The 11612-nt window shown below is 33.8% G+C and overlaps 1 protein-coding gene across 9 annotated transcripts in view; it reads left to right on the top strand.

Moving 5' to 3' along the window:
* rgs12a (regulator of G protein signaling 12a) overlaps positions 1-11612 on the top strand; it is a 72938-nt gene that overhangs the window by 4787 nt on the left and 56539 nt on the right. For 4 of the 9 annotated variants that reach the window (XM_087260679.1, XM_087260678.1, XM_087260677.1 and 1 more), the window contains exon 3: positions 2318-2419. In XM_087260679.1, coding sequence (XP_087116805.1) covers positions 2318-2419 — 102 coding nt within the window. Of the gene's footprint in view, positions 1-2317; positions 2420-8500; positions 8700-11612 lie in introns of those variants that run through there. The other 5 variants (XM_087260689.1, XM_087260688.1, XM_087260687.1 and 2 more) reach the window with 2 other exon arrangements.

Genomic DNA, 11612 nt, shown 5'->3' with positions numbered 1-11612 from the left:
CCTCTCACTGACATGTTTAGCTCTCCAGATTTAATTTTGAAGCCTCGTTTTGTATAATTTTTTTTTTGGAAAAGTAATCATTTTAGATAGAAAGCATAATTGCTAAATTAAATTGAAATGTTAATAATGTATCTTTTAATCAATTTTAATGTCAGTGGTGTGATAGTGGTTAAAATTGTAAAATATGTGGCAAGGCTCCTCATTTTGGTGACAAATGAAATGTACAAAAAATGATTTTATTTACACAGAAAATAGGGTTGCTCCGATCAGGATTTTTGCAGCCCATGCAGAATACCAATTCCTTGTTATTGTGATCGACCAATGCCAAGTTCCAATTCTGATGCTTTAAGCTTTATAATGCATAAATAAACCAAATTTTTATTCCAAGTATGGTATTTAAGTTAAGATCTTGCCTTACCTCGGAGAATAAATTAAAGATGTTGCATAGAATTCCTTAAACAGGTCTCTAATAACTTAGTGTGGACATGTAATGGTCAGAAGCAGCTTTACAGAAAAGTATAGATAAAACAGAAAAATCACTAATAAAGTCATAATTTCTTTGTGCAAATTATATTATTTTACAGGCACACACATTTAGCAATATTAATTTTTGTAAAAACATGCACTAGTTTTTCCATATTAATTGAAATATATGTCAAAGGCACATATAGGGCCTATGTTTCCTTAATAAATATTTTTGAGAACATTACATATTTTATTCTAAAACATAAAATCACTTACAAAAGCTAGCACAAATTCTAATATCATATGTGAATTGTATAAATAAATAAATAATGAGTCTATTTATTAAGAAATGAAATTTAATATTTATTATTTATTAGGAAATTAAAAAAATCCTACTTTAACAATAATATTAATAATACTAATGATGATGATGATGATGATGATAACTTAAAAGCATTAACGTGTGCTATGTTTTTTTTCTATGTTTTCACAAGCTTTGGAGACGTAACAAATCCTGCTTTTAAATAATAGGTCACCTATGGCTTTCGTCATGAGGCTGTGTTCAAAATGACATCAATGTTTTCAAAGTGCACTGCAAAGGGAGCTCAATTGTAAACATGAAGTTCGCTAAAACTGAACTGTAAAAGTACTTTGAAAGCTAATTACACCTAAGAGTGACGACTTTTTGAAAAAATAATTCCGAGATTAAATGTCAGAATGTTATAAAGGAATAAGGCATAGGGGGATAACTGGGAATAGAACACAGCCAGTAATATGTTTCTAACTACAGCTCCAGCGGTGTAGTTGCAAGCATACAAGCTTGCGACGCAGTTTACGAATGTTCATTGGAACGATAGATTTAGGAAACGCCAAATCAACGATGTTTGTTACAACGTTACTTGCTGCAACCTTAATTGTCTAACAATGGTTTTCAGGAACGCGCCCCAGAGCATCCTTTTTAGGAAACATAACAAATACCCATGCCTAATGTTTCAAATAGCTTTTGTGAAAATACAATATCAAAATATGGTTTAAATATTGTTTCATTGTCATTGAGTGCAAAAATAATTGTGAGAAACATAAATAATACACATTTTTCCAATTAATAAATAAACTAAATATTATATCTTAATATTATTGTCTTCTTCTCATTATTATTTGTATTATTTTCTTAAACTCAACATTTATTTAGTGTGACCTGAAATGAAAAAATAACAATATTTACACATATTTGAAGTCAGAATTATTAGCCCCCCTGTTTATTCTTTTTTTTCCATTTCAGTTTTCTTAACATAATACGGTAGTTTTAGTAACTCATTTCTAATAACTGATTTATTTTATCTTTGCCATAATGAAAGTAAATAATATGTGACTAGATATTTTTCAAGACACTTCTGTTTAGCTTAAAGTGACATTTAAAGGCTTAACTAGGTTAATTAGGTTAACTAGGCAGGCTTGGGTTATTAGATTTGTTCTGTAGACTATCGAAAAAAACATATAGCTTAAAGGGGCTAACAATTTTTACCTTAAAATTTTTTTTCAAAAAATTAAAACCTGCTTTTATTCTAGCTTAAATAAAACAAATAAGACTTTCTCCAGAAGAAAAAATATTAACAGATATACTGTGAAAATTTTCTTGCTCTGTTAAACATTTGGGAAACATTTAAAAAAGAAAGAAAAAATTCAAAAGGGGTTTGATAATTCTGCACAATTTATACACAATAATAATGCACAATTTCTTAGGGAGAAATGCCATTGTCTTGTAGGGCAGATTAGTTATGACTAAAATGTTATTCAGATTACTTATGGCATGTATATTTGCTGTAATTAACTCTGCTTAATCTCTTCTCAGGGATCTTTATTTTGGGCTCTCACAAGGGGACGCTCTTCTGTTCGAAGACCGTCAGGTCCCGCTAAACGACTCAGTCTGGCTCATTCACTTAATGATCTTGAGGTAAGATTATAGCACCTTCCTCTTTGCCTCCAATGCACACACATAATGCAGTTAAATCACAGTTTTTTCCAAGTTTTATATCTGATGCAGAGCAGAAGCCGCACATGTCTGATCATGAAAAAAGAGATATAGGTATGTGTAGTTGTTTAGTTGTCAGTAAACGGTCAGTCAGTCAGTCTGTATTAAGCTGTAGTCATATTTTTTATTCCTCCTCTTTTCACACGTGATACTTTTTTCTTTTCTCTCTAAATGCACAAAGTGGCCTTTGTGAGTTTCCATTATTCTCAAGCACAGTCGTGTTTTTCAATAGACAAGGATAACCATGAAACTATTATAAACATGTGACATTCTGCATGACAGTAATGGTACCATTAGTATCCTCACTCAAATGTGCAGAATCCTTTATGTGTCTGGGTAGTCTTCAACCCCCACTACACTCTTTTTACTGATGTGCTGTACTAATTTAAAAATGTGTTTACCCACATAGATGTCGTGTTCAATACTTTTGTCCTTGCTGCATATGTGTAAAAAGTTTGTTTGTTACTTAGTATACACGCAGTGTTTCCTCTAGGATTTTTTCCAGCCGTGGCGGCAGGCCTTTTACACAAATCTACCAACTACCTGTGGTGTAGAGCTGCTCCATTATGGGAAAATCATAATCACGATTATTTTGGTCATAATTGTAATCACGATTATTCAAAACGATTATCAGTTGAAGTCAAAATTATTTGTGCTCCTGTGAAGTTTTTTTTATATATAAATATTTCCCTGATGTTTAACAGATTCAGGAATTTTTCACAGCATTTACTATAATATTTTTTCTTCCAGAGAAAGTGTTATTTAATTTATTTTAGCTAGAATAAAAGCTGGTTTAAATATTTTTAAAGGTCAATATTATTAGCCCCCTTAAGCAATAAATTGTTTGATTGTCTGCAGAAGAAACTACTGTTATACAATGAATTGCCTAATTACCCTAATTAAGCCTTTGAATCACACTTTGAATCTGAATGCTTGTATTTTGACAATATTATGTACTATCATAGAAATCAGTTATTAAAAATGAGTTATTAAAACTATTATCATTAGAAATAGGTTGAAAAAAATCTCCTTTCCATTAAACAGAAATTAGGGGGAAAAGGGTTGCTAATAATTCAGGAGAGCTTATAATTCTGACGTCAACTGCATGCAGTTATTTTCCTCCCTGTAAATAAGGAAAGGGAAATAAATACTATTGAATAAAAATATGAAACAAACTGTTCTTTAAGCATCTTCACTGTAAGAATAAAACTTTTGCTACAAAAGTCCTTCAGTCAAGAGCAGAGAGGGATTTTCTCCTTTTGTTGTTTGATTAATAATGATAAAAACCAAGTTACAAATTGCGTTGCAAAAACTGCAGGAATATTGCGCGCTGTCACTTCATTGGTTTCTCTTTCACACGTCTTTTGATTCTCAACTCATTTGATTATTACACAAATGAGGGTTAATATGAATAATTACTAAACACTGCTTTTTGACACATATTTGACCATTAAAGCGCTCACATTAAGATGACATTAGATGTGTGTGCCCTGCTCGGCTAGTGTGCGAATGAGACCGAATGCTGAATGCTGCGGCATGCGGTCTCATTCGCGCTTTTAAAAACATGATTCGAACCATGAATGATGTGCATCCCACGCTGCAAAAGTTACATCACAGTACATGCTTTTAGTCATTTTCTTGTAAAACTGAGCTTTGCAGAGCAACAAATGTGTACATCTGGAAAGAGGGCGGTATATGACGAAATAATCTTTTTATCTCGATTAATGATTTTCATAATCATTAGAAGCCGAAATCAAAATTGTTGCTACTAATTCTACTCTATGCACTCCATAGATTAAGATTGATGAGTACAATTTATACCTTTAAATATTATGTTGTGCACGCTTATGGAGTCACATGGGTTTTAACCTAGCGAATTTCTTGAGGTTTGAAGCTGGAAAAGGTTTGTCGCCTCTCCAAGTGTGGAATCTGAGAGGAGTAGGATTTCCCTTTGGCTTTTCCTGGAACTCAAGGCAGCCTTTTTCATGGACCCAATGCTCCTCTGGTGGTCAGGCAGACTGGAAAGTGTGGTTATGAGAACATCAGTCATGCTGGTGCTCAACAGGAGAACAAGAGCGAGAGGGAGGGCATGTGAAATAGAGAGGTTTGTTTGGTTGGAAAATGCTTGGTCTAAGCATGTTGCCAGATAACATCTAAATGAAGGCCCATTCAGAAAATGTACTTTAATGTTGCTTTTGCGAAGTAGAAAGATCAACAAAACAGAGAACAATGCATAATTGTTGTTTTCTTATTTCTCTCTTGTTCAGTCTAACCTCAGCCATTGTAAATTTGCTTAAACAATCCCTTCTGTACACTAATAGAATGCAAATTCACAGTTTGACGCAACTCTGTGCCAGATCTGTATGTCCTGATATCAGCAATAGAGGAAGTAAACTTTAGGACACCATGAAAGTTTGTGTTTTATGAAGTAAATGAGAGGCATCCTTCATGATGGCCGGGAGTTTGGAGCGCATCCACCTTTCAGACAGCCCTTCTCTTAGCACTAAATCTGAGCCAGGCATCTTGATTAAGCCGTAGAGTGTTTTGGCAGCTCTTGATGCCGTTTCCAGCACACAACCGCACAGAAGATCACTGCTGCCACTGCTGATTAAAAAAGTGTGTTGTAGAATCCTGCGCACAAAGAGGTTGTGAAACTCCACTGCACACTTTTTAGCAGGCTTGTATTCTGTTGAAGATGGTCCCAAGTTTGGACTTCATCATCAAAACTAATATCAAACCCTTATGGACGCAACTGTGTGTTGATGTCGTTGATAGTTTTATAGCACGTAGTAGATTTATTTCCCATGCGATTGGGGATTTACACCTGATTTACAACAGCTGTAGGTTTGCTTGTATTGATAAAATTTTGGTGCTGTGGAAGTTCCATACGATGTTGACGGTTTATACTCCGAAATACTTTAGGCAGATAAATAACTTACAGAATATATACGTATATATGATACCTAAATGAGGACAGTTGTAGTTGATGTTTTTGTTTGATATTGGACAACCCCTGCTCGGTAACTTTTTAGTCTTTTTTATTTTTATTTAACTGTTCTATTTTTAATACTTTATTTCACTTAAATGTGGACATTTTACCAAATTCAACATCAAATGGAGTCGCAAGGATTTTAAACAACTCATATTTGTGCTTTGTCCATCCTCACATTGGCAGTATCTTAGGCTGTAAGTGCATTGCATAATGTTTTCATCAATTCTCAGGTTATAAAGTTGATTGTGGCTATGAGGCCATTTAGTTTTCATGTCCCTAGATGCATTTGGCTAAAATCTTATGTGATAAAAAGATGAATGCTGGTTGGCTAAGGCCAGGCAAGTTTATTTATATAGCACATTTCATACACAGTGGCAATTCAAAGTGCTTTACATTATCAGGAATAAAAGAGACAAGTATAAATAAAATAGAAACAAATAATATAAAAACATGAAAACAGCATAAAGACAGTTTTTCCATATTTTAAAACATCATATTTTCTCATTTTACATTGGGACTTTTCTGTTCTGGTGATCACCCTCGCTCTGTGGACCTTAGAGAAGGGGTGGCAAATGCTATGCATTTTTGCTGCTCCTTAAATTCATAATATTATTAGCATTTACAGATGTAGTGTTTTATGTGTTATGAAAGCCTGTACTTATTCTTACAACAAATTCTTTATTATTTCATAAATGGTTTATGCATTTTATTACATATAAAAAATGTGAAGGTCGAGTGAGGTTATAAAGTTTAGTCATCACAAGTTTTTTTTAATGTTCTTCATTGATTTCATATTTGTAAACAGACATAAAGAGTGACCATCATTTATGAAAAACAAGGAAATATAAGGTTTTATATCTGGAAATCACAAATCTATTTTGTACATATATGAAGAAACCCAGCTGGTACACTTTACTATGCTGAAATGTAAAGTTTTATTTCTCATAACTAGTGTCAGACAGAATCTGCGGACTTTTTTTTACTATTTCTGTGCAGAATTTAAAAAAAAATCAGCAGATTTATGCGGAATGATTTTGTGAGTATCGTAACTAAAAACTTTATATGACATAAAAAATTATAGCTTTTTTAACTTTTATTTGATGTTTACAATGCAAATCCAATTAGATCCACTTATTTGGTAAACTAAGCAAGTCTCATATAATAAATCTACTAAAAAACAGAAAATATTACTTTACAAACTGTATTCTAAATAAATCATATGAACATTTTCATATTAGTCAATAATATTACCGAAATTAATTTAAAAACTGAATAAATACAAATTTACACACATTTACACAAGTAAATGAATAGACTTAATGATGGGCTAAAAATGAGCAGATTTCTACGTATTGATCACTAATGGAGTAATATTTATTTTTCTATTATTTTTGCAAGGGAATTTCTATCAGCATGCTGCATGTGGTCACATTCTCAAGTTTTCATAACTTCATGAGGAATGCATGCAAATGCAAATTTCATGCAGAATATTATTTTTCTCTGCAGATTTAGAAACTGATTGAAGTGCACGTTGCACTGACAAACAAAAAGCTACTTAGTTTGAAACTAGGACTGCACAATAGGCTGGTTTATGATTCTGATGGTATGATAACCTTGGATAAAAACATCACGGTTTCACAATATTCGAATAAAAATATATTCTAAAATATATTCTTTTTAAATGTTTGGGTAAAAAAAAAAAAAATTCCTATTTAAACACAATATATTTTCTTTTTTAGAAACATTTTAAGTATTTTGAAACAATAAACATGTCACGCTGAGTAATTTAAATGAGTCACTGACTTGCTGTTTTCATTAGTTCCAAAAACACTGATTTCTTTACAATTTCAAATGGCATTTTTTGATATCTTTGCTGCTTTTGTCCTAAAAAAAAAAAAAAAAAAATCTTAAATACCATAGGAAAGTTATAGCAGAACATTTTGACTGTTTTGGATTATTCCAAACTGGGGTGTACCTTGAAAACGGTTATTGTCCCATGCTTACACAATAATATCGTTTCCGCATAGATATGGCAACGTGCACATCTGCAATAGCCACCGCAAAGGTATGTAATGTTGAGTGTGAATTATAGTCGACCAGGAGCAGAAAAATTGTATTTAATCACTCTATTTATATGGAATTTATATGATTTATGCAAAAAAAAGTCTTATTTCACGTACCCCACTGCGGATCATTTAGCTTGTTTTAAGAAAAATCTCTTAATTGTGGCTTATTTCTTCTAACACTGAAAACGAAATTTATTACAAACTAATTTTTGGATATTTGGACTACAAACGAGACAAAAACAAAGTAAGAAAAGCATTTTTTGCATTGTGGTTATTTAATTGCTGTACCTGAATGCTATTAAACTCCCCAGAAAACCAAATCTAGCTATTCAAAATATCTTGTGAAACTGTATTTATATGCAATATTGCAAAAATAAAATATCACAATATCAGATTTTTCTAATATCGAGCAGCCCTATTTGAAACTGATTCACACATTACTGTACTATTGAGAAATAAGGAAACTTCTTTTTGCCCATGTACTTTGACAACATTTCGCTTGTGTGTCTGTGCCTTTACTGAACGATTAGCTCTGTCACCAACTGCTGCAAATCCAAGAATAAAAATTGCAAAGACCTTTTAAAGTGAAACTCTATTGTGAAACAAGGAATTCAGATTTTTTTTTTTTACAGCCATTTAATTTAAGAGCATCTCCGAGAGAAGTGCCCAATTTCGGTTTGAGTAAGTAGCATGATTTTTAAACACCCACACAACAAGAGCTCTGATCAAAACTTTCCCAAGTGAGAAAGTCATAAATTTAAAAGTCTCAAAATATATATATATCTCAAGTCTCAAATCAACATGACATCACAGCGTTTTTGGGTAGGTCTGAGGGAGTCAGGGTTTATTACTAGAGGAGTCTTTGTGGGAGGAGGAATCTGTCTGAAGCACAGAGTGAAAGGAGACGGGAGGAGGGAAAAGGGACGGAGCGCAGGAGGGAAAGTCAGACAGGCTGAACGCAGGGACCGAGCTGGAACTCCAAAGACAGACACACTGACTTCAGCTTCATCCTGTGAACTCACAGAGCGTGCGGCTGAATGGACATGTTTATTTACACTGGGTGTCTACAGGAGCGCTGAGGACTAATAATACTCACGAATGGAGCCAACTTTAACTCTTCGCTCTTCTGTAAGTGCATGAGACCGTCTTTTCTTTTATATGGTTGGAATAGGTAGAAATTCACTGCCTGAAGTGTTTCCTTCATGCTTTGACAGGAGCTTGTGTGGTCTCACATTGGAATGTTTAACCCAATGTGGAGTAACTGTTTTGGTCAATTGTTTTGTACTTATTAAAATTGAAGTAGTGGATGACTTCAGTGCAGGATTTCTCAACCGGACTCTTGTTTCTCAGCGTTCGTCTTTAGTACTGAAAGTGCTTTGTTAAATGTAGCTGTCAACACTTCTCTAAGTGTATTCACTTTCACACACCTTGCAGTCATTTCAAAATGCATGGTATGTTTTTGATGTGCAAAGGCCATTGCCTTATTTGTTGTTCTTTTTTTGCTTTGTGTATGAGTTTAGATGGTGACAATTATCTGTGAGGTCACCACGATGACTTAACATTCAAAAACGTACTCCCAGATGCGCAAAACATGTCTTCTCCTTTGACACAAGTCGGTACTTGGTTTCATTCTTCATGGATGAGTTCCTTTCCTGGTGTTTGTCTGTATTCCAGTGTGGTTTGACAGTTGCATTTCTGATTCTTTGAGCCGAGGCCACCTGTTCTGCTAAAGGGCGATGTTTTCTTTCTCTGGATGCATGGCCTCCTCGTGCTCCCACGTTTGGTAATTCTAAACCACAGGCTGTGTGATTATTCCTCTGTTCAACAGAAATGCTTCCTTTGACCTGATTTTACTTTGAAGGGCTATTCACACCAATGACGACAATGATAAAACTGTAAAGTTGAATAATTTGACATTAGCATCACAGATAAATAAGATGAAATGACTTTTATAACCTTTTGTGGGTAGCCAAAACATGGAAAGTCAATCTTGTTTTAAAGGGTTTGAGGATTTAAAGTGGCAGAAGATGCTTACTTGAAATGACCAGAAAAGTATTATCCCTTAGTGTAGATGAAAATAGTTATTTCTGTACAAATCATCTTTTTGAAAACAGCTCTTAAGAGATATTTTGTTAGATATGATGAGTCAGTAAGATTTTGTCTTTAGTTAGTAGATGAATGACAAATGCAAGTGTGGTCTGCTTTATATAAGTGGTAACAAACCTTTTTACTTGAAGGTCTTCCTCAATGCAACTGTTATAATTAATAGCAGAATTAATAATTTTTACATTATTTAGCAAAGAGAACTAAATGCCTATTTACATTTCACACTGCATCAACAGATGCAAACAGACACTTGGTCTGGTTTTGTCCGGATCAGTGTATTACCACATTGGGATCAGTTGTAGCTTGTTTTTGCAGGTTGAACATGCTAAATTAGTGCTTGTTTGGTCATGGAATGTCTAAGATGTCCGCTTTTGTTGCCATCTGTCTGTGCAGCATGAATTGGGCTGTCCATTCTCCAAAGTGTATAATTTTGAAAATGCTGTTATCGCATTATAGTGTGGACAATGAAAGATACATATTTAATTAGTCATGTGAGACAGTCATGTCCAGCAGGATGTGTACTGTCATTTGTTTTGCTCGCATTCCAGTTGAATAGAATGATAATAAAGATAATGTCTCAATTATTTAGTACATACCAAAGTTCCTTTAAGGCAAGCCATTTCACCCGGTGGCCATCTTTGAAACGCCTCTCAGGCATTCTGTCTGAATGGGGAAATTCTCCAAAACTGTTTACCAAACTTACAATTACATTACATATTTGGAATCACCGATAAAATTAAACAACAACTGTCTCTTTAGTTTTGTTTCTAAATGTTTGAATCAAATGAGATCACGACACCAACCTCATTTATGGCCATTCTACACGATATCATCCTCTGGATAATGCTTCATCAGATCGCACTGACCTTCTGTAATTCACAACTAATAAGTAATTCACAACATGGTCTTGACTCCCAATGGTGAATCTCCTCCTGAAATGACAACGACTCTTTGTTTAAAAGTCTGTGGGCGTTTGAGTAGTTGCTGTCAAGTGATGTGCGTTTGACAGGATGGATTGCGTTCTTTTGATATGGATTAGAAAACCAAAAAAAAAAAAAAAATTTTTAAGTGTAGTTGGTTCATTTAAAAGTAGAGATTTCAATCTTTGTTTGAATATATTTATTTTGACTGTGAAGCAAATACTCGCCTGCATTTGTTCCAGTGCATATGTTGACCACAAAACTGCCGTAAAAGCACACATCTGGCCAAAATCCCTCCCCGGGAGAAACGTCAGTCTATAGTGATCAATGATTGGCTATTGTATTAGTAGGTGAGGCTTCATTCGCCATATTGACCGTTACACTTTTCCTTGTTCTAAACTATACGAGTGACGAGTGTTCTATAGTCTTTACTTAGATTTATTTTCTTCGACGATGCAATGGTCAAATGCTTTCTTGCTGTTGTTGTTTGGTAAAGACAGTTTTATTTTACTTTAGCATTTTAAGACATTTTAGTGTGGGTGAGGATCTTGCAGAAAACATTTGAAAATACTACTGTGTTTTAAAAGCTCTTCAAAACAAACAGTTTATAAAAAATGAAACATTTATAAATAGATCAAGCCAAGTCAAGAGGATTAATTGAAGTTTATTTATATTCCTCTTACATGGAAGGGATATAGAACATATAGCTGCTACAAGACAATACATTATATTAGATGTTGGTTTGCGCAACTATATTAATATAGATTTATTATTAATATGAACAGCAGCCTAAAGGTCTCTTTAATTAGATTTATATAGAGTGTAAGTGAAAAATCTGCAAAATTTTGTTTTCAAGTGCGCTCAAGGTCAACTCCATGTGCATTTACTGCATCCACTAGGGCTATGCGATTTGGGGAAATATCTAATTGAGAATTTTTTGACACATTGCGATTTCGATTTGCGATTTAATTTTGTAGTGAAGCTTCAGCTCAATAATCTGTATTGTAGCTTTGTACTGCTAAAATGCAGTG

This window comes from Danio rerio, chromosome 7 (assembly GCF_052040795.2).
Source record: "Danio rerio strain M-AB ecotype USA chromosome 7, GRCz13ab, whole genome shotgun sequence".
In the NCBI taxonomy this organism is placed as follows: Eukaryota; Metazoa; Chordata; class Actinopteri; order Cypriniformes; family Danionidae; genus Danio; species Danio rerio.
Note: the sequence above shows the minus strand (reverse complement) of the source record. Positions and strands in the feature narration are given on the sequence as shown.